Source organism: Tasmannia lanceolata, unplaced genomic scaffold (assembly GCF_043159265.1).
Source record: "Tasmannia lanceolata isolate RefF3 unplaced genomic scaffold, GAP_Taslan_0.1 ptg000015l, whole genome shotgun sequence".
NCBI classification, from domain to species: domain Eukaryota; kingdom Viridiplantae; phylum Streptophyta; class Magnoliopsida; order Canellales; family Winteraceae; genus Tasmannia; species Tasmannia lanceolata.
This window is the reverse complement of record NW_027518692.1, coordinates 52,011,100-52,034,942: the sequence shown is the minus strand read 5'-3', so window position 1 is coordinate 52,034,942 and position 23,843 is coordinate 52,011,100. Positions and strand designations below refer to the sequence as shown.

The 23,843-nt window shown below is 37.3% G+C and overlaps 1 protein-coding gene across 1 annotated transcript; it reads right to left on the bottom strand.

Annotated features, from left to right (window-relative positions):
• Positions 1 to 1,461: 1,461 nt before the first annotated feature.
• On the bottom strand, positions 1,462 to 22,043 carry LOC143892308 (protein serine/threonine kinase). The gene is made up of 15 exons (XM_077396828.1): positions 21,895 to 22,043; positions 21,605 to 21,707; positions 21,362 to 21,408; positions 17,542 to 17,612; positions 17,342 to 17,455; positions 17,005 to 17,180; positions 16,712 to 16,800; positions 16,363 to 16,480; positions 13,856 to 13,929; positions 13,620 to 13,667; positions 9,983 to 10,151; positions 9,164 to 9,298; positions 8,292 to 8,399; positions 7,327 to 7,434; positions 1,462 to 2,095 (listed from the first exon to the last, which is right to left on the bottom strand). Exons 1-15 carry the CDS (start codon positions 21,993 to 21,995, stop codon positions 1,907 to 1,909), a joined length of 1,650 nt encoding a protein of 549 aa, XP_077252943.1. The 5' UTR covers positions 21,996 to 22,043; the 3' UTR covers positions 1,462 to 1,906.
• Between the last annotated feature and the right edge of the window lie 1,800 nt (positions 22,044 to 23,843).

The following is a 23,843-nucleotide window of genomic DNA, read 5'->3' as shown; positions in this document are numbered from 1 at the left end:
TTCATGCAGCAGCTTGATCATGAACCATATTTTACGCTGTTTTCAAACTAAAAACCTAATTCTAAAGTCTCTGTATCCAAACGGCCCCTTAAGGTCTGAAGCTCTCGTATATATCTTGAACTACTGCCAAATTGAAATCTATCCATGTACTTCCACCTAACGAGTCAGTCATAAAAGGGCTTTATCTTCCAAAATCGATAAGTGCATCTAACTCCTTATTTTTAGTCTATATATTCTGATTTATATAGATCAATTTTAAACAAAAATTTCAGAGTAGGCACATATCATCACAGTCATCTCATCAGTGAGAGGATTTGATTACAAATCTTTATTAAGATAAACATAGTTTATGCGCAATACTAATGGAAAAGGTTGGTTGCTCTCAGATTACTGAAGTAGGCTGTGGTGATTCTAAATGGTCATTATGTGGAACCCTTTTTTTTTTCTGGACAGCCATAGGCCTATCTTACACATAATCAGGTCGATCAACTAGGGTTTAAGCAATGAGAAAGTTGTAATCGAGTCTCTAATGGGTCAAAGTTTGGATTGATTTATTGTTAAAAACAACTAAAAGAGACAAAAAAAGAAAGTATGTTCATCTCTCCCTTTGGATTCTACATTCCACATCTTGGATTTTGGGAGCTACTATGACTTGGAAAAGTTAAATTCATACTTTCATCAATTTGGTACTGACGGGAATTTCCTGGAAAAGAAGCAAAAGGGCCTTGTTTTCATCAATTTAGAATGGCCTCACAAAGAGAAATCGATTGCAAAATCCCACGTGATATGCCAGTGCCATATATCTGCTCTTTGTTTCCAGACGGAATCAACACAATCAAGTATAGAAGGATAACCCAAACATCTAGACAAACTGGGACCAATATATAATTGTTTGCGCTCTCTGCCCTAGCTTAAGCTGTGAGGAGTGTACTATCTAATAATCGTTTGTATGTGTGGATTTTTAATATCAAGGAGACCTGTCTTGAGGCAATTGCTCTGATACCATATGAAACAACCCATTACTCCAAAAGCTTAAGCTGTTTGAGTTGGTATCATTTATTCATTTATATACTTGAACACCCATGCTATGAATGGGTGTAATAGGTGCAAAATGGTGGGCCCTACCCTATTCATGAATTTGTGTGGAAATGATGAGCCCACTAATGGGTCTAAAAGGGTGCACCCCACTGCATGCATGGGCTCGGGCAGAGATGATGGGACCTATCATATGAAAACATTGTGAAAAATGGTAAAGCCCAACCCATGCTATGCATGGATGTAAAATGATGGGCCTCACATCGGCCACCACAATAGAAAAGTCACATTAAAAAATTTCCATGGAAAGAAAACGAATGACAAAGGAAAGACAGAGACATTTACTACACATTATAGATATATCTCCTTATGTTTTTGGTACGATGGCAAAATGTGGTAATCCTTTTTAGGGAATAAAGCCAGACAGAGTCGATGCTTGATATCCTTAGCACATTTCATGCAAGCACACAAATCAAAGTATCACAAAGGGTTATTGTAATGCTGGTGTCGAACCAGTAGGTATTTTTCATTATTCACATAATAACCTTTTAATTACTAGTTAAGTAACCAAAATAACATCCCATCCCCGCCCGTTTGTAGAACACCTTTGTGTCTATACTCATTTTCATATTTTACTGTAAGATAACAAAAAAAGACATTTCCGCGACTGAACCATTCAAGCAAGCAGATCTGCTAGTACTTGAAAACAAGACAACTATAACTTGTTAGGGGGATCCCCAAAATTCAGAACGAAACGATGGGGAACTCATTTCAATCTGGGTGATTTGGTAAAGATAATTTCCGCAGTTAGAAGGCTTCAAATCTGTCATAAGAAGCCTGAGCATTTGATTGCCATTTTGGTCTTGTGATATCACCAATTCCCCAGTTGCTTCTGTATTTTGGAATTGTGGGACGTCTTACCACCTTTGTCCTTGTAGGAATTTCTAGAAGCAAGAGACCTACGTCCACCCCGAGCAGCTGCTACTGCCCTCCGCCTCTGCTTGTTGAGCCGCTTCATCAGTACAGCATCCCCTTCATTTTGACCATCGTTATCCTCCTCCTAAAACAAAGAAAGCTTACTGCTTTAGACTGGGATTGCAGTTCAACATATTTTCATTCAAATAAAGGAACCCAGTTAGGTATATATTTAAAAAAATTTGCTGAACGAGCATAAAATGTGTAGTCAGCATAATTCAGAAAAAAATGTGCATAATCAACAGGGCTGAATAATTTATAGAATGCATGTTGGCATAAGTTTTGATAAAAGTGTTGATTGTTTTAAAGTTCCAAGGAATAAAAACGATTCAATTCCAACTTTTTTGTCGGCACTACTCCTAGAAACTTCCCCTCAATAAATGAATCAGTATTTTATACTTAGTTCCATCATGTACTATTTAGCAACATCACCTCCTGACTCCTGAACCATAGTTCATAAGCACCTGTGGTTGGCAGCTGTCCATCAAATTCCTCACCAGCCTCTTTTAATCCGACTTTCACAACCCTCTTTAACAATCCAAGAACTGATCTTCATTGATCAACATTTTGTTTCCCTTTTCTTTAACAGTAAGTCACTTTCATTAGAGTAAAACAGATTACAGCAGAAACACGAGCAAAAGGGATGAGATGTCCCAATTACAACCAACCATAGGCCCTACCATGCACTAATCCCTCCGTATTACACCCCATACAGACCACCTCGACAGCTCCCAGACCAAGGCCCTATTTGTTCAAACCTTTAAAACCTACAGTCCACCGACCAACTGCAGGCACCATCCCTACAATGGGAACGCCTCCCTCTGCTAGCTGATCCCCCATCTCATTTGTGGATCTCAATTTGTGCTGCATCAACGGATTAGTCTTGATGCAATGGTAAAGAATCCCAGCAACAATTCCAGCTAATCTAGACAACCGCCCCGTTGATTTTCTGTTCGCCCATGATAACATGATTGTTAAATCATCTTTTATAAGTTGTCAATTTAATGATGATGCAAAATCTTTAATCCACTAAGTAATTCCCACACTTCTGCTTCATTATAAGCTCATTCTCCAGCTGGTCCGGAGAAAACCAATAATATGTGGCCATTTGAATGACGGACCTCCCCTCCACCACCACGCAAAACACCCCACAGGCACGCGCGCGCACACACACACACACACACACACACACATTGGCTCGGCTTGATTTCCCATTGAAGCTTCCATCAAAATTGAGTTCTCCAAACAGGTGATATGGTTGGCTCGTTGTTTGGGTCTCCTATTCTATTCTCTATATTTGAAACAGTGTAGTTCTTCCCTGATGACGACGGCCTATGGAGGGAATCGGCGAAAGATCAAACCACTTAGGTGAGGGGCATCCATTTGGGTTTGGCTATAGCTTTTGATGTTTTTTTCATTTTCCAGAAATGATCTCTCCAATTCCTAAGTATCTCTTGAGTTCGGTGAGATGTCATCTTCTTGCTATTGCTTGCCCAAAATATAAGATAAATCTTCATTTCCGTTATACCTGACCTGACCCATTTGGGTTTGGCTATAGCTTTCGATGTTTTTTTCAGAAATGTTCTCTCCAATTCCTAAGTATTTCTTGAGTTTGGTGGGATGTCCTCTTCTTGCTATTGCTTGCCCGATGTATAAGACAAATTTTTATTTCCGTTATCAATCTCCCTAGTGTCCTACTCTTCTCCTTGAAAGTTTTATTAGTCCTCTCCTTCTAAATTTGTCAAACCATGACCCTAAAGTATTTTTCCCACACTTCCCCAAAAGGATTCCTACCCCAATCAAAAAAATTATGTCATCAAATAAATTTGGGAATGCCCATGAAACTCCAAAACAACATGAAATGAAGCACCAGAGTTCCAGCGTGAAGGAGTAATGAATCATTAAGCCCATGTTTGGCACCATTAATTTATTTTCCATGTAATATTAGCTTATCCAATGTGAGGGAGCGAGAGAGGGAGACCAGAGAGAGAATGTGTGAAAGGGTAAGAAAAGGTTGAAAAGCAAGGAGAAAAAACTCCACTCAAAATAAAATTTATTTTTTCCCTTTTTTTTTTTACCACTTCTCACCCTCTCCTCAATCATGTCCTATCAAATCTCTCCCCCCACCTTCCCTACCCCTCTCCCACCACTTGATAAACTATGCCAAACATGGCCTAAATAATCTAATGTATCCTCTTTTTTACAAAGAGAACACGTACTAGCAAAGGCATAATCATGTTCTTTTGAGTCTATCACAAGTGTTACTCTTCCTTGGTGCAACCTTCCATGTGAAGGCTACCACTCGAAGTGGAGCAATAGCCCTCCAAATTCTTGCAAGAGGAGATTTTCTCCTCTATGATTCCAATAAAATGTGAAAGAACAATAGGACGAAGAAAATCTCTTGAGCATCTAGGGTCCAAATTCTCTAATCAAATTCTTGGCAAGGATTGAAATTTCGGTTTCGCTTTCGGCCTCAGTCGGAAACAAAATTTCAGTGGCAATTTCGGTTTCGGTGGAGATTTCAGTTAAAATCTCATAATTCCGGCCGAGATTTTGAAATTTCGGTTTCGGGTTTAAATTTCAGTCCTGGACGAAATTTGAAATTTCGAGGTGTGAAGGTGGATTGGAATGTTAGATTTCAGAGGTGTGAATGTAGGAGCAAACCTACTAACCCTCCAATTAACCTTCTCTTCTCCGCTCTTGTAATTAGAAGACTAAGTGCCACCACTGCCATTACAAACAGATATGTTGATAGCGGATCCCCTTGGCGAATTCCCCGGACATGGGTTTGGATTGCAATAAAAACATTTCTGATGGAAATTTATTTCCATGATTTAGAGGGAAATGATGTGATCATGGTTAATTTTCATAAATTGAAGGTCCCTCTAAATGAAAATTGAATAAGTTTCATTCCAAATATCTTTTTCTGTGTGTTAAAAAAGTAGGACATTTTAGAAATATTTTTCCTTTCCAAACTTTTCAACAAAATTATCGCAATCCAAACAGGGCCCTAGTGCTAACAAAAAAATCCCAATGATGAGACCATTCAAGACGATTGAGAAATACACCGAGGACAAGCATATCTTTAGTCTTCACTCATCTTCCCCACCTCTCAATGGACCCCTTTTTTCTTGAACAAACTCTACAAAATCCCATCCTACGAAAGTCATATGCACACTATACCCACGTTTCCTTCCCCCCATTTCTCGAATCAAGGAATTCGTTTGTGATAAGAACTCCATCTACAATTAGTTTACCTTTCATAAATAGACATTGGTATTTTGGGAAATCACCTCTTCCATAGCTTCCTTTAGTCTTCTAGCTAAAACCTTTGCCAAAATTTTGAAAGCGTTATGTACCAAACTAATGGGTCTAAATTCTTTTAGCTCAATTGCTCCTCCTTAGGTATTAAGGTGGTGAAAATAGTGTTTATTTTTTAATCTACCCATCATGAAATTAATTAAAGAAAGCCGATATATCTACTTTGATGTCCTCCCAAAATCGTTAATAGAAAGCTATTGGAAAATCATCTATAGTCTAAGTGCTTTGTCTCTCTTTATACTAAATATGGACTTTCTTACCTCCAACTCAATTCCTCCTTACGCATTAAGGTTATGAAATTAGTTGTGTTTCTTTCCTAGTCTCCCTCTCTCATGAAATTCATTAAAAAGAGCTATTATATCACCTTTGATATCCTCCCAAAATCTTTGATAGAGAGCCATTGGATAACCATCGAGTCTGGGTGCTTTGTAGACTAATATTGTCTTTCTTACCTCCTCTCCTCAGATTTCCTTTCCAACCATATTCTTTTGCCTTAACTGATGTGTTAAAATCCCACCCCTCCAAACTTAGGTCTCCAAGAAAGCTCCATAGAGTTTAGGTTTGAAATGGTTTGTATGATTAAATTCTTGATTGCTTCCTTCTCCTCAATGGTCTTTAACTATGACCTTGACTCTGCCTTTAATCCACACGATGTCATAGGGGCGAGGTAGCACTTCAATCTTCAGGTTCAACTTTTCTATCATCACGGTATCAGAGGCAAGTTTGCATTAAGTGGTACCAGAGCTGTATGCTTTCTGTACCTGTTCTCATCATCAAGTAGGAAGCCTCAACTCTCAGAGGGGCCTGAGAGCTCCAAGCTTTCCTGGCAAGAGAAGGGAATGCCTAACCAATTAGGTTATAAGAGTGGATAGAGAAAACTTCTGTCGTAGCCCATCTCCTAACTTTTCTATCAGTTCCCTGACTCCAAATGTAGACCAAGTTACTTCTAGGCATGATAGAAGCAGCCATGTCTACCTCTCACTTGAAAACATTCCATGTCTACCTCTCACTCGAAAACATTCCATGTCTAACTCTCACTCGAAAACATTGCTCTGAAATCTAACATTCCAATCACCTTCTCATTATGTATACAAAAGGAATCAGCTATGCTAAGTGTCTTTTCAAAGGTCATATTAGACAACACCGGATAATCCATTTTCCAAGTACTATAGCCGCAGCATCCATCCATCTAGAATCTAATCTTATCGTCGTTGCCAACGCTACGATGAATCCCCTGCCAACCCGAAACAGGAACCTGCACTTTGATATCATGCCAAATTGAGCTCTGAAATCAGCTGATGAAGACCAGACCTCAAAGTTGGACCCATACTCGATAACCGCTATCCACAGACTACCTCTCCTTACCAAATTTCCACAATAATTTCCCATGCAGAGCCTTTTTCATTAATTTCAAACTTCTAAAACCAAGGCCCACCTCCTTGGCATACACACCTCATCCAATCAAGTCAAATGGTACTTCCTATTAATCTCATTGTCGTTCCAAAGGAAGTTTCTTTGAAGGTGCACAATTCTCTTAATCAAATGTATTGACAACCTGCCTCACATGTATTCCCTTAACTCTCTCTCTTCTTGTACTTTCTAATGTTTTTTTAATGGCACTCTTGTACTTTCTAATTTTTTTAATAACCGAAAATTTCTTGCCTCATAGATTAATTGCTCGCAAAGTTACCGGAAAAAAGGGAGCATGCACACAATAATTGTTTAAATACCACTATTCACAAACAGCTTCAGAAATGTAGAAACTGACCGGCTATATGGGGAGGGAGCCAAAAGAAAAAATCATATTTACAAATCATAAAATATGTATGTACCCCAACAACTAGCACCCGAGTCCCCCAATTGGGCGGTAGGGGTGGGGTTGTTGTAAATATCATTGAAGGATATAGTTTCAACAAAGCCAGTAAACATCCTACTGGATTGAAAACAGAAAAAAAGGTTGTTTGCGGTGTTGAGAAAAGAATTGAAAATGCATACCTTTTCACTTGTTTGTAAACTTTTAAGTTCATTGCTCTCACCGGCTTTAGAAGAACATTCGCTCTCTCCTATTACATCACATGCATCACAACTAACAACATTCTCATGCTGCAAGATAAAATTATTATAAATGATGGGCCATACTGATGTGTCAACAAATGAAGTTAAAAATACAGGCCCGATAACTTACGCAGAAAAAGAATACTGCAGGTTTCAACAAAAACAATCCACAAAAAGACAAAAATCTGGCTACAGTTCATGTGTATGAGTGGTAATAAGTAATGACAGGCTGATGTCTTGGAGTTTTCTTATGGTGTAAGCCCTTATAGCTTGGTAATTTTCAAAAAGTACTGTACGGACCACACTATAGGATGATCCAACGTCCATGTGATGGGCCACAACATAAATAGGTTGTGCCCCAAAATCATTTCCATAGGATGATCCCAACCCTCCAATCTATAGAGGAACTGCATATTATGGAAACCTACATAGATCAGAGGGCTAGGATCATCCTATGGAAATGATTTTTGGGGCACAAACTATTGACACTGTGTTCCATCACATGGACGGTTTGGATCATCCTATGATGTGGCCCGTAACAAAAAAAATAAACTGGACTATAACGGCTTATACCATATAAAATCTAGATGTCTTGTTCTTGAAGTCATTTTGTATTGAGATCTCAACTGTAACAATGTACAGATCACTATACAAAATTTTGAAAATGACTTAAAGAACAAGAACAGCCTTTTCAGTTGAACTTGATTCGATCCATTGAGATGTTTACTAGTAATATTCAAATGAAAAAAAAAAATTGATATGTTTACTTGCACTGTTAAAAGTTCTAACCTTCAAGAAGATAGTCTTAGAACTTCAACTAAGCCAGCAAACATCTCAAAAGATTGAAAATAGGGGGAGGAAAAGGGTTGTTTGAAGTGTTGATAAAAATAATTGAAAATGCATACCTTTTCACTTTTTTGTAAACTTTCAGGCTCATCGCTGTCACTAGATTTAGAAGAACATGCATCTTCCTCTAATACATCACGTGTATTGCAACTAACAGTGAGCTCAGCCTGCAAGATAAAATTATTATAAATGAAGGGCCTTTCTTGATGTGTCAAGAATGAAGTGAAAATGCAGGCACGACTAGTTGTGCAGATAGTGTAGGTTTCAGCAAAAACAATTCACGAAATGTAAAAAATCTAGCCACAGTTCATGTGCATGAGTGGCAATAAGTAATGACAGGATGACTGTTGAATCTGACAATCCCCATAGATCTCCATACAAAATTTTGAAAATGACTTCCAAGAAAGAAAGCCTTTCAGTTGAACTTAATTCTTTACAACCTAATGTCTACCCTCTGATTGTACAAGTGGCCGTAGACTGAAGGAGTTTTCATTTTCATGAAGGTAAAAGGGAAAGAGGTCATCTGGAGTCTGGACTGTTCCGTCCATTGCCGACCATAGTTTTAAACTTCGGCGAAATCTAAAATTTCAGCCGAAAGTACATTGAATCGGCTTTTACAGGATTTCGATGAAACTTCACTGAAATCCTGAAATTTCGCCAAAATTTACAAGATTTGCACCGAAATTGTCGAAATCACAAAATTTTGGCTGAAAATTTTAAAAAATACCGAATTTTTTTACCAAATTTTAATTGATTTCAGCCAAAATTTTCACCAACACCGAAACCAAAATGTAAATCCGTGCAGAAGACGAGAGAAAAAAAGAAGACAGTGGGTGAGTGCAGTTAAATTGGTAATTTGATCATTTAAATGAAGTAAACAGGATTTATAAATATCCCAAAAAACCAAATGTCTGACATGCTGGTGATATACCTCTTCTTCCAAATTCAAGGAATCCAGACAACTAAAGACAGCGGCTTTTTCTTCAACAGGGAGGCATCCTTTATCTACAATATCTTCTTCGTCAGAACTTGTAGTATCCTTCTGCTCAACCACTACATCAGTGAACTGCATAGAATAGCTAAATCAGAAAAGTACAAGAAAATGCAATAAAGGAGGAAAACACCCAAGAAACTACTTCAAGTAAAGAAAATCTTTTTTTTTTAAAGGTAATTATTTTCATTCCAAGCAGAAACATCACAGGCTCCCACTGGGCTTGATTTCTTCTGGGGACAGTTTGCCCCTTTCAAGGAGTGGCTTAGTGATTGTGGAAATCTAGCAATGCCTTTCATAAATATTAAGTTTTTACTCAAAAACATAAAAGAAGGCACTGGTTCATTCAATCTTAGCTCTCTGCCAGTTAGTTTCTACAATATGCTTAGTTTTTAAAAGAAAAAAAAAATCATGTGAGAAGCATGGAAAACCTTAAATATAGAGTTATCATTTGCTCAATCCTAAATATAATGGCGTATACTTCAAGATGAATCACAGTATTTATGACTTAAGTGCCATCAAAGAACAAGTAGCAAAATTGAAGAGCACCCTGAACAAAGAATAAGAAGACATGGATAAATGAGTCCGTTATATCCACTTTAGAAAAAAACAATGGGCAATCAATTATAAAATGTCACAATCATATTTACCAACACAACAGCTTCAGAAATTTATAAGACAACACTAACACCGACAATTTCAGAAGAACTAACCACCTTACCAATCAGACTGAAAAATAAATGGCGTTTCCACCAGTACCTTCTCAATCTCATCCTGCTCCTTTCTCGTAAACCCACTGGCAGCAAGTTCTTTGTCTAGGAAAACAGCAGAATTTGCTATTGAAGAAAAGCAGGGCCTTCCGTTTTCATCGAAGTCTGACTCGGACCCATCACACTCATCAACATCCCCACGAAAACAAAGATTAAACCTGAAAAACAGGGGATAAATATAGAATTGTGGATTGCAATAGGATCAGTTACAGATAGTAACACAAAGTCCAGAAAACCAGTGAAGTTCCTTCATGGTAAACAAGAGTAACCAAATAAGAAAAGGTATACTGATTATGTTTTTCTCTTCTTTTTTTTTCTTTTTTTTTGAATGGTTGTATACAGTGTAGATGAGATCTTTCACCACTACTTGAAACCTTAATATCACCGTTTATAATACTGTGAATTAAAAAAAAGGGTGGCCCAATGCACGAGGCTCTCGCCATTGCGGGGTCTGGGGAGGGCTAGATGTACGCAGCCTTACCCCTGCTTTGTAGAGAGGCTGTTTCCGTGACTTGAACCCGTGACCACGAGGCCACAATGGAGCAACCTTACTGTTGCGCCAAGGTTTGCCCTCTTTATAATACTGTGAATAGATAATAAAAAGAAATATCCAGAAATCATGCTTATATCATTTCCTCCCCTTTCTGCTCCCCTTCCAAGTAGGGTTTATAATCCATTCCCCCTTTTCCCCTAATCTTTTCTCACACATGGTTTTCATTCCTCCTTTCTTGATCTTTATCTTCTTGTCGTTTTTTTTTCATCTTGATCTTGATCTTTTCTTGATCTTTAACCTTTCTGGATCTTGATCTTCCTTTCTCTTTCTGATCTTGATCATTCTTGCTCTCAATCTTTCTTTCCATCATCTCTCCTTGTCTTAGCTAAGATCAGCCCCTCCCTCCCTCCCCCTCCCTCCCTTCTTGGGAGGTTACCTACATTTGGATGACCAAGTCTAAGGGAATGCACACCACGAAGATACGAATTTCCTTAAAATTATTATTTTTATTACAGCCTAGCAATATTTATCTCATCGAGCCTCCCCCATTAGTTTTACAAAGTGACCATAAAGTCACTTATTCTCACATCAACTCAACTCTTAAGAAGCACTCGCTAATTCTCCATAGAACAGGGGTGGTTTTCTCCAGATTTGTACATTCAAAGCACTCACTTGTTCTCTCATAAACTCACTTTCTAAACATTTCTCAACTCTCACACCCCCCTTAAGAAAATCTCTAGTCAAATATCTCTTTAGTTGATAAGGACACACTTTCTCTACACTTCTAGCCTTAACTTCAAAGCAAAAGGAAGATGATAATTATTGACCATGGTGCCTTATGTATTGAGGCGGGTCAAACAACGGATCAACTCCTCATTCATCGCAAAGTTGCTAGAGAAGTATGGGGCAAATTGCTCAAAAGATTTGGAATCACTTGGGTTTTCCTTGAAAAGTTGATTGATCTTCTCGAGTGTTGGTCTCTCGTCCCTAGGAAGAAGAAAGGAATTACGTTATGGAATGTGTCCTTCCTAGCCACCATTTGGGTTCTATGGAAAGAAAGGAATGCAAGAATATTCAAAGGGGTCTCTCGATCCCCGGATTCTATATTCATTAGAGTTCTAGCACTCACGATTTTCTGGGTGAGGGTTCTTCCATCTTTTAGATTTGTTTCTGCTTTTGACCTTTGGACAGGGTGGAGAGTGGTTTGTGGCTCGGCGGTTTCAAAGCAACACCCCCTCGCCCCCTCGGAGAAGGGTTAGAATGGCAGTTCCCACTCCTTGGGAGGTACCAAATAAATGACTAAAGGAATCGAGTAAAGATTCCATTATCCTGCCCTATTAGTAAGGGAAACACCGGACCGAAAAAATTGCTTTTTCTGATTACATCGGTAATAATCCGGCGAAGGGGGATTATTCAGAGCAGGCTCAATGGGCGTCAGATATCTTTAAACTCAACTTTGACGGCTCTAGCTTTAGAAACCCAGGCCCAGCTGGCATTGGTGGGGTTCTAAGGAATAGTGTACGAGAGGTTTTGTGGGCTTTACTGGCCCTATTGGGATTTCTGATGCAACGGAGGCGGTACATCATGGTTTGAAGTTGTTGGCTAGAGATCGAATGTCAAATGTGGTTGTTGAAGGTGACTCTTTGAATGTCATTAGGTGGCTTAAGAAATCTCAAAACCCTCGATGGCTTTTTGACCAAGGTTTTATATTTCAACCGAAATCCGAAATTTGAAATCCGAAATTTCAGACCAAAATTTCGAATTTCGGTCGAGACTGAAAGCGGAATCGTATATAATTGAAATGGTATATTTTTCAGCCCAAATTTCTAAATTTCGGTCGAAATTTCGGAAAACCAAAATTTCTCCGGAAATATGAAAATCTCGCTTTTATGAATTAAATAATGTTTTCCGGAAATTTCGGCCAAAATTAAGTACGTAATTAAATAATAGTTTTTTATGTTTACCAGATTTTGACCCGAAATTTCGGATTTCGGAAGCAACCAAGTTGGGTACCGAAACCGAAATTTAAAACCATGGTTTTGACCACCTTTTTGACAAAATGTTTGATTGAATGGCACGGTTCCCTTGATCCCTTTTCTATATCCACCTCTCAGCTAACCAAGTGGCTGACCGTCTAGCGAGAGAGGAAGTCTCTAAGGATGAGCTGACTTTTTTTTACTATCTTCCTCCTTAATTCTCATTTTCTCTGTATTCTTTTTTTCGATGTAATTTGCTTTTTATCTTGACCACCTTGGTCTTTTCTTTCAATAATATTGGCCATCATAGCGTTTAAAAAAAAAATTGGCTATCATTTTCAAAAAAAAAATCTTTAAAGGAAGATCTAGCCATCCCAAGGAAGATTGAAGATCAGGTACAACCAAGGAAGGAGGACCATCTAACTTGTAGTACTAGATATGACTTCTGAAAAAGGTTGTATTTGCGGTTAGGAGATAAATTTGCATTTGTTTTCTTGTTGCAATCTTCCTTTGTTTCACAGAACCAAAATTCCAGTTTACTCACTTCTTCTCACCCCCTTAAACAACATTTGAGCAAAGCTAAGTACTAGTAGAAACTGAAAGGACAGGTAGGATGCTAGCTTCGGCTCATTCCACAACCATAGCCATGATGGGACTCAATGTCTAGTTATCTCTTTAAAAGCAAATCTGAATTTTTTGCATTCCCATTCTTGAACTCACGGTTTGCTACAATTATCTAGTGTACCTCGAAGCATAAACCTTGTTTCTGATCTCCGAATATTTAGCACTGTGCCACCTAATTTTGGAATTTTGAAACCAGAAATTTGTTCTTTGTATCTTTGTAAATGTCTCTTCATGGAGCAATTAGAATTTAGAAGAAAATTATGTGAGTTCTTAAGAATGTAAAAAAAAAGGAACTAAAAATGGAAAAGGAGGCCTCTTTGCTACTCTGAAAGAGTTCAACATGCTAATACAACTTAAGTCTATGGTTTGAAATAGGTAGTTAAGTATGATTCAACATTTTTTAATGGTTGAAAAACTTATTGAAGAAAGAAGGAAAACAAATCACGAATAAGAAGTAAAGGAAAAAGAAGATGGTCAATAAAGCACTACTAGATAGGAATTTTAAAATGAATAAATCACTTTCAGATACTAACCTCTTACGAAAGAACTTGAAAATACATTCAACATCACGATCAAAGTACCTGAAACAAGGAAAGCTTGTTTAGAAATAGAATATTGTCAAAAGGATAGTCCATAATAAGAAACTCGACTAGTGGCGAACAAATTAAAGTGGAACTAAAAAAACACAAAATAAAATACAAATTGCCATAAATTATTAAATGAATAGGAAACGGTTTTAAACAGAATCAAATTGCGTATTACTACATACATTTGCGCATTACGATGAGAAACAGATACCATTTGAGGGAAGTCAATCATCGTAACCTTCTCATCATCATCAATCTGTAAGAGAGCAATCGAAACTATCAATTTTTGGAAATGTTAGATAATAAAAAATAGCTTTAATAATGCATATTATTCAATAAAGTCTGATAGTATTGCTAGCAAGTTGCAACAGCTTCAAATTGTTTAAGAAACAGCCAATAACTTGGTCTACTACAAACTTTACTCGAGCGATCATAGGTTCAATGTATTAAGACACAATATAATTTATGTTTCCAATCCACATGGAAGAATCCAATTTTTTTCTTCTTTTTTCTATTCAAATGCAAGGTCAATTACTGTGAAAGTAAACTCGCAGCTGAACCAAGTCAATAAGCAAGAACTCAATTTAATGAAAGAAAATGAGAATTGAAGAACAGCAACAAAAAAGATAGATACAATTTAGTAACTAGTTGCCCAACAATAGGCTAGTTGACTCAAATAAAGTGATTTCTGATGCATGCAAAAATCTTCAAGATAAGGTGTAATTTCTAAGCTAATTCCTATTTGAAATGATCTCTAAGCAATACCTATGAAAATGTATTTAAAAAACGGGAAGTAGGAAATTGAGAAGCTAGTCAATAGAAAACTATATGACTTATTCTGCCACTTTAAATCAATATTTTGAGGTAATACCCCACTTTAACAATATTTTAGATTCCTTAAATCTGCTTACATGATAATCTCAATGGAAATCATGCAAATAAAAATTCTATTATCTATTTGATATAGCCCTTTCTATTCGATACAACCTGCCTCCACCACAGGTTGTCCATTAGTTCTATAACGATGGCATACACATTGCTGGCAAACTATCGCACTTGTTTGAGTGATTCAAGATCGGGAAAAAAACATATCTTTCTGTTGCAACTATAGTAATGAATAGAAATGAAAACTCTCATTTTTCAGATAAGTGATAGTTCATGTGCAAGTCTAGAACAAGCCCCTCGAAAAGTTGATGCAAATGAAGGAATTTTTATTCGCCATGAATTATATATGTTCATCAAGCTATGCTGAATCACTACAGTTTGATAACTAACTATTTTTTTCATGGTAATAATAAATTTCATTCCAATAAAAGACCGAGAGGGTCTATACAAGGAATCGAGAATAATAAAAACAAAAAAGAAAAACCCCACTCAGGGCAAGAAAGATATGATAACTAACTATTTTTATTCTTTCTTTTCAGTCATTCTTTTCCTCCCTTCTCGCCAATAAATAACAAAGGTTCATCCAATCTATAAAATAGAAGGGACAGTATTTTCAGGGATCATCTAATTGGTTAGACACATAGTATTGACTTCATATGATCCCAAGACACATACCAACATGCAAAGAGATTACATAGACTTCCAATTTTGGAATTCCAGTAGCCTATTTTAGAATAGCTGCAACGACATTGACATGTGCTTATCAATATATCATTAATAGTATTTGGTTCATATGATCCCAAGACACATACCAACATGCAAAGAGATTACATAGACTTCCAAGTTTGGAATTCCAGTAGCCTATTTTAGAATAGTTGCAACGACATTGACATGTGCTTATCCATATATCATTATCATGTATCTGGAAACACTCAATATCTCAAGATGTCAGTGTAGAAGAATTGCCCATATAACTTATCTAGCAATTGTAACTATAATTTATACACGATCATTATCATGTATTTGAAAACACTCAATATCTCACAAAATTTCAATGTAGAAGAATTGCCCATGTCACTTTTCTATCAATTGTGACAATATAATTTATGCACTATGCAGATTTGGCAGCCACTAAGTAACAATTTTGCATGAATACAGTATAACAAGTAATAAAGGAATAGGGAAATAATTTCGCTTCCTGCTTCCGTTAAATTGCCATCCACCAAGTCAAACATTTGCTAGTTGTTGCACTGAGTGCTAAGCCACTATACATAGTTGATTGTTTAACAATAAAAAGAAAATTTTAGATTACATTAGGATAGAAAAAAAATAAAAGAATGCCCAGTTCATATTGAGATCAAGATTGATATAAGCAAAGGCATCGAACACAAAAATGATCAGTTCACATTGAGATGAAGATTGACATATGGAAAGACACTGAACATAACGATAAAATTAAATGAAGCAGACATTAGTAACAGTGGTCCAACAAATATAGCAAAAACAGTCACGGCCTAATTCAAACATGTATTAAATTAGGATACGAAAAGACATAAAATAAAATAATGCCCAGTTCATATTGGGATCAAGATTGATATACGCAAACACATTGAACACGACAAGAAAATTAAGTGATGCTGTCAATTACAAACTGGTTATCCAACAGATATATAGAAAAAAATCACGGCCTAGATCTGACAGCATAAACACCACAAATTTATACAGTAAGAACTTTTAACATTTCAAAATAGCAAAACCTGAAGGAATCATTTAGAGTAGCCCACTGGCTGGGATAAATCCATACCATAATGTTAAATTCGTTGAAGTCACAATGGATGAGCCCATGTTCTGCCAAACGCACAACAAGACCAATAATCGTTTCAAAAGCAGTGTCTGGGTTTTGTAGTTCCTTCACCTGCACACTGAAAAAAACACATAACGCTAGTTGATACAGCTCGGGGGATTAGCCATCACTTTCTAGCAAAATAACATCACAAAAAGAACAAAGATATGTGTGTATGTGCCTATGTGTGTGTGTGTATGAAATACATCTCCTACGAATGTGCAACGATGTTATATATAACACTCTCAGAGTAAAACAAACATCCCATATTGAAAGCATATCATTTCAGAAACAATAAACGAATTCTTACAGTGGATAACCTTGGACTAGAGACATAACTACACAATGCCTATTGCAGTCCACGGCATTTGGAACAGGAAATCTGTGTTCTCCCAAAGCCTGAATAAGTTGAATACAAGTGTTAAATGAACATTCATAATATATGAAGAGATGATGCGGTTTTACATATTCAGAGAAAACCCAAAAATGTCAATAAACAAACCTTCATAAAAGCAAACTCTTCAAACATTCATAGTGTATGAAGAAATAATGTGGTTCTATATATTCAGAGAAAAACAAAAAAAAAAAATTCAGTAAACAAACCTTCATAAAAGCAAACTCTTTCAGTGCAGCAAGACGTGACAGGTAAAGCCAGTTATAACTATTCCGATGCATCAAATAATCACGCTTAGTTTTGACAGCCCTGAAAGATATCCTCCCCAGCCTATGCAGTTTCATCGCCAAAATTGTGCCATCTTCCGTAGCTACCTCGAATATATCTTGACAGAAGAAAAGGGTCACCCTTAGTGTTAATAAGAGCCAAAAGTTCCAATGCAACAAGCAGAAACCAACTCAATTATTGTACAAGTAATAACGTCTCCCTCTCGAGAGGATCGAGAACTTAAACAAAACAACGGGAGCTTAAATGACATAAAGTTACCTGACTCTTTCCCAACGCCTATTTGACGACCAACTGCTGAAAAGACACCACGGTTAACCAAAGTTTTTATTGCAAGAAAATCGTATCCAAGATAGGTCAGCCGAAATCCATCATCTGCATAGACCAAACTACAATTAAAGAGGGCTCATTGATGTGTATGTCCCTCTCAAATAAGTTTTCAAACAAAAGCACAGGCTCACATTTTGAGGAGTCGTGATGCACCAATTTATGCTTGAGTAAATTCTTCAACACCTTGTAAGTGCCTCCATGCCTGTAAGGTATGGATTTATTGTTGAGGTCCAGAAAGAAAACTCAACCAAAAAATAAAACAGTTATCTCAACTACAAGAAGTCGTAATAAGCATGGCTTTGATAAAAATACAATATAATGTTCAAGGGATCTATTATTATATAGATAGATGGGTGTTTTACTGTTCACGCTGATGCAGACAGCCTTCCCATCTAGCCTACCATCCTACGTAGCACACAACAACAACAACAACAAAAAACCAATAGAAAACCTCTCTTAATGCATTTGGAGCGCCCCCCCCCCCTCTCTCTTTATTTCCATCTCTCTTCTCTCTTGGCGTAAATCACTGCCTCTCGCTCTACGTTTTGAAAGCGCATACAATTTTCCTTTTCTGCCTCTCTTCTCTCTATCTCTGGACGTATATCTCTCCCCCACTTCTTAAATCTGTCTCGTCGTTTCCATCTCTCTTCTCTCTCTTGGCGTAAACCTGCTAAAAGGAAGCCCTCATTTACAAAATCAGCAACATTTTTGTTTCCTCCTCCTTTTAACACTTTATAAACGTTCCATTCCTTTTGAATCAGCTAAATCTCCTACACATCTTGAGCATCTTTGAAACCGAATATCAGATCTCTGAAAATCCAAGGCCCCTGTAACCCTAGCTCCTCCTGCCTCTCCTGATCCTTCGTTCTTTTCCATAGCCCCAGAAATCCGTAGATGCAAGAAGAATCTGAAAGGCAAGAAGAGCGTCACTTACAGAGAAGAGACTTACTTATGTTGCACCTCCAAAGAAGAAGACTCAGAATCAAATTGGTATGGTAAGGTTCTTATGCTTCTCGTGATGGATTTCTAGGGTCTTGACCGCATGGTTAAGGTACAGTTTGGGGATAAAAGGCCTCGTAAGATATAAATAAAGATTTGGAAAATAAATGTTACTGTTGGTTCTAATATGGGTTTTAAACCCTATTCTTCTAAGTCAAACGACACAAGACACTTTGGGGAAGTTGCACCCTGAGACTGGATGATACAAGATATCAGTTGTTCCACCCAAAAAAGTTGCTTTTATTTTCACGAAAGCATCAAACAGTGGTTTATGAAGATTCAAATATGACAATAAGACTATAGCACAGCAAGAAAATGAAAACTAAAATAATATAATTGCTGATGTTCTCTGTATTTTCTCATTGGTTAGCTACCAATGTACTTAAATGTTTCAAAGAACAAGCATGCCAGGGAAGTCACAATTGAAAGCCTGATATGAAACAACAGTTGTGTCACTAAATGTTAACGGCAATGCAGTTTCAGCACCTATGTTGTAAAAAAACTTCAGTAGGATCCGGTCCCATATGGGAAAACTGCAAAAGAACTCACTAGCATGAATGAAGTGAAAATTTTCCCCTCTGAAGCAATTACGTTAAAAAATTTTAAGAATGATATGAGAAAAATGTAACTTGGACACAAAAGTAGGAGGAGCTGAGAGGACTCCAAACAATTTATGTGGTCATAGTGATAGATACATTATCCTATAAAAATATACATTATCCTATAAAAATAATAAGTTAATAAAAGCATGGTCTTGATTTGGATATCATATGGTCCAAAAATCAAGCCAATCATTCATTCCTAATACCTAATGTGTGTATTTTTTTGTGGATTGCGGTCAGAAAATCATGCACGCAACAGTTTGCATTCAACCACAAAAAATACATATTATTGAATTTATAGATTGCGTGATTAAAGGGGGATCTAAAGCAAGGCCTGACAAAGTGACGGTTTGGAATTTGGATCAATCAAAGGTAGACCCATAATTCGACATTGAGTGCCTCTCATTGTATTATAATGAGGTCACACCTTACTGAAGTTGTTGTAGAATAACCCGCATTGGTCTTGTCAAAAGTCTGAAGATAAATTTCTCAACAGAAATTGAAGTGCTTGAATAAAAAGATGGAAATAAACAGAGTGGGAGGGTTGGTATGTCACTATGTCATTTTAGTTTTGTCGAAAATTAGGATTGGGTTGGTTTGAGATTGAAAACGCCTCAATTGTTCTAGTATATGTTCGTCTTTGTGTTTGCTGACGATATTTATATCTTTACATACGGTATTTGATGTCTATTTATTGTTTGGTAGAAAAATGAAACTAGTTAAAGGACTGACCCAAGCAAGAAAACCCATGGATTAGTCGGTTATTGATTGTGTTTAACTTTCCATCCAATGATTAAGATTGTTTTTCTTTGTTATTATGTTCTAGGGTGACAATTCCTTATCAAATTACCATGGGATTTATGTAGTTTTCCTGTAATGTTTTCCAATATGTGGTTGCGAAGTCTATGATGGATGATCACCCTCTTGGGTAGTTTTAGATTAGACACCAAATTATACTTGCCAAGCTGATTCATTTACTGCCATAGCAGCAAGGCTTATATTGCAATGTATCAAAACTCATTTTTCAGGTTTTCAAGTTGCTAGGCTGGTGGCCCCTAAGGTATAACCATCTTAACTGTAGTCTATCAATCTATCTATCAAAACCTTCGATAAAGACTCGAAATCTGTCGCTTTATCCTTTTATGATTTCTATCCTAAGTCACCCCCTTTCAACTTCCTCCTCTTTGAAAACTCTAAAAAATTTCTACCAAATTTATAGAAAGGATGCCAAGATGCAGCTGATTTGTTCTAAGTCTCCTCTACATCTCAAAAATATAAGGCTGTGAGAAAAAAAAGGGTGGCCCAGTGCACGAGGCTCCCGCCATTGCGGGGTCTGGAGAGGACTAGATGTACACAGCCTTACCCCTGCTTTGCAGAGAGGCTGTTTCTGTGACTCGAACCCGTGACCACCGGGTCATAATGGAGCAACCTTACCATTGCAGAGAGGCGGTGAGAATCGTTGAGAATTACCTCCGCCACCTTACTTGGCTACCCAAAGCAAATATCCACCTCAATTATTAGTCTAATGACCTTACCTAACTCTCTTTCTTATTGAGGTTTTATAAGTAGAGATTTGTTTTATTTTTTTATTTTTTATTTTTAATAATCCTGTGTTTTCATAAAGTTTTGTTTGATTATTGCCTGCAACCCCCTAAGAATTTTTTGGTCCCTAGGTTGTTTATTATTAACTTTTGCCACTATCCATGTTATATTTTCTGAAAGCTATCAAGAGTTTGGTGAAGTAAAACATATCAAGGATCAACATAACTCACTTTCTTACTGAAGCTTTAAAAGTAGAGATTTTCTCTCTTTTCATTTTGTTTGTTCTAACTCTGTATTTTAATTGGTTTTTGTTTGTATTTTGGGTTTTTTTACATCGTCCCCCTCTTCATTTTCTTCGCCCCATGCATCCCACATGCAGTCCCACTACTATAGCAATAAAACTAAAAGTAAAAACAAGTTAGCAAATGTAAATTTCCTTAAAAGTTTCTTTTATTTACACTTCTTGAGATAGAGAAAGAGGGAACCAGGTTATAATTTCTCAAATCCCACTAGAATAATGCCCATAGACTACAGTTTTTTTGTTTGTTCTTGATAGAGATAGGGAGAGAAAATCAATCAACATAGTAAAACCCAGAACCCGACAATGCAATTTAAGTTGAATCTTACAAAGGGTCCAGTGATGAAGCTGGTTAGTGTAAACGATAAAAAATTCAACAAATCACTCAAAGGGCCAGGAAAAAAAATTCCATCCATGAAACCAATACAAATAGGAGTAAAGAATAATTAACAGAGTTTATGTGCAAACTTGAAATCCAAATTTGAGAAAGGAGGAAGAAGAAGAACTTACCTGAGACCAGCAATTCGGTCGACGAGCTCTGCAGGAACAATTTCATGCTGAAATCCAAGAAATAGTCATTCAGATCCTTTACAAATAAGATTAAAAAAAAAATCAAAACTAATAATAGAAAAGGAACGAAAATGAAAACCTAAACGAGTAGCAATCTCTGAGACGAATAAAAACACTAATCAAAGAACAGAAATACGAATACGAATAGAAAATTATGAAAGAGATGATGAGGAGAATACTTACGTTTCTCATTCCCATCTCAACGGCTGTTAAAACCCTAAAATCATCTTTGGATAGATATCTCAATACGTCCACGTTCAGCTTCATGTCTGCTCCTACAACCTCTCTGTAGATGGAAGAGAGTTTTCAGAAATAGAAAATTAGGGTTTTTTGAAGAGCAATATATCAATAACGATTTGGAAGAGAGTGCCCTTTCTTCTGTTCGGTGAAAGAGTTTCGAAGAGACGATTAGGGTTTGTAATGAGCAATAATATGCCAGTAAGGATGGAAAAGGGTTGTGGAGAGGAACTCACTTGGGCGATGGTAATTCGCACCTGCTATTGGATAATTCGCACCCCTGTAAAGGATGGTATGTGGCAGATTCTAATGCTTGGGCGATGATAATTCGCACCATTTTTAAAGGAGGGTATGTGGCAGACTTGAACGCTTTGTAACGTTATTTCACTTGATACGGGTGCGAATTTATCATTGCCCTTCTGTTTTTGAGAAATTATAAGGTGACCGGCGTGCACGCGTAGGCGCGTAGCCCTTTAAAAAACAGTGGGGCCCGCCTTGTTTGGGTGATCCAAACCATTCATTTGTTGGGCCCTGATATAGATAGAGTGTGCCCAACAAATTACTCCATAGGATAATCCTAACCCTCCGATCCATGGAGATTTAAAAGGGACGGCACAGAATAAAAACCTCTATGGTTTGGAGGGTTAGGATCATCCTACGGAGATGATTCTAACAAATGAATGGTTTGGATCGCCCAAACAAGATGAGCCTCACGGTTTTTTAGGGGCTCCCCGTGCACACAAGGCCAGCTACTATATAGTTTCTCTCTTTTTTAATACTAGTAAAAAACCCGTGCGATGCACGGGCCAACAAAGAACGGTACGGACCACATGATAGGTTGATCCAAACCGTCCATGTGATGGAACACAACATAAATAGGTTGTGCCCCAAAAATCATTTCCATAGGCTGATCCTAGCCCTCCAATCTATAGATGTTTCCATAATTCCTCTTATCTTAAATCAGATGGTCAAGATCACCCTATAGTTTTTTAATTAAAAAACCATAAAGGAGGGGGGTAAGATCGAAATTATAGGGCTTTAATGGGTGCCTTTGTTAAAAGCATAAAGGGGGGGTAGGATTGAAATTATATGATTCAATGGGTGCCTTTGTTAAAAGCATAAAGGAGGGGGAGTAGGATTGAAATTATATGAGTTGAATGGGGGCATTTGTTCAAAAAAGTCAAAAAATGTGACGTGTAATTCTGAGGTGATTTTCAAAAAAATCGAAAAAACCCTCCTCTTTTCATCCCAGCTTATTATAGTAGATTCTGGTGATGTCGGCACTACCATGTTTTGATAATTGCACAAACTCGGCTTTCTTTTATTTTTTAGTGTTTTTGCAAAAAGAGCCTCCAACTATGGGGATATAGTGTGAGCCGGTACAATCTCACTTGCTTATTTTATTTAGTATAAGCCCGTACAGTCCATTATTTTTCAAAAAGCACTGTATGGCCCACCCCATAGGATGATCCAAACCGTCCATTTGATGGACCACAACGTAAATTGGTTGTGCCCTAAAAAACCATTTCCAAAGGAAGATCCAAACCATCCATTATTTTTCAAAAAGCACTGTATGGCCCACCCCAAAGGATGATCCAAACCGTCCATTAGATGGACCACAACGTAAATTGGTTGTGCACTAAAAAACCATTTCCAAAGGATGATCCAAACCGTCCATTAAATGGGCCAAAACGTAAATTGGTTGTGCCCCGAAATCATTTCCATAGGATGATCCAAGCCATCCATTTTATGCGCCACAATGTAAATTGGTTGTGTCCCCAAAATTATTTCCAAACGATGATCCAAACCGTCCATCTGATGGGCGACAACGTAAATTAATTGGTTGTGCCCCCAAAATCATTTCCACAGGATGATCCCAACCCTCCGATCTCTAGAGGTTTCCATAATATGCAGTTCCTCTATTGATCAGAGTGTTAGGGGTCATCCTATGCAAATGATTTTTGGGGCACAACCTGTATACATTGTCGTCCATCATATGGACTATTTGGATCATCATATGATGTGGGGCGTATAGTATTTTTTGAAAAATACTGGACTATAGGGGCTTATACCATATAAAAACTCATTCCAAATACACATTCTTGGGAGGGAGACTGAGAGACTCATAGAAAGAGAGAAAGCACTTCAGCGTTCGATCTTCATGTTTGAAATCAAAGATTTTTCT

Coding starts and splice junctions, on each gene's coding strand:
- LOC143892308 (XM_077396828.1), bottom strand. CDS start 21,995: ATGGTGCGAATTATCATCGCCCAAGCATTAGAATCTGCCACATACCAT. Junction 17,613..21,361: donor GACCGAATTGCTGGTCTCAG/GTAAGTTCTTCT, acceptor CATACCTTACAG/GCATGGAGGCACTTACAAGG. Junction 13,668..13,855: donor TCTCATCGTAATGCGCAAAT/GTATGTAGTAAT, acceptor TCCTTGTTTCAG/GTACTTTGATCGTGATGTTG.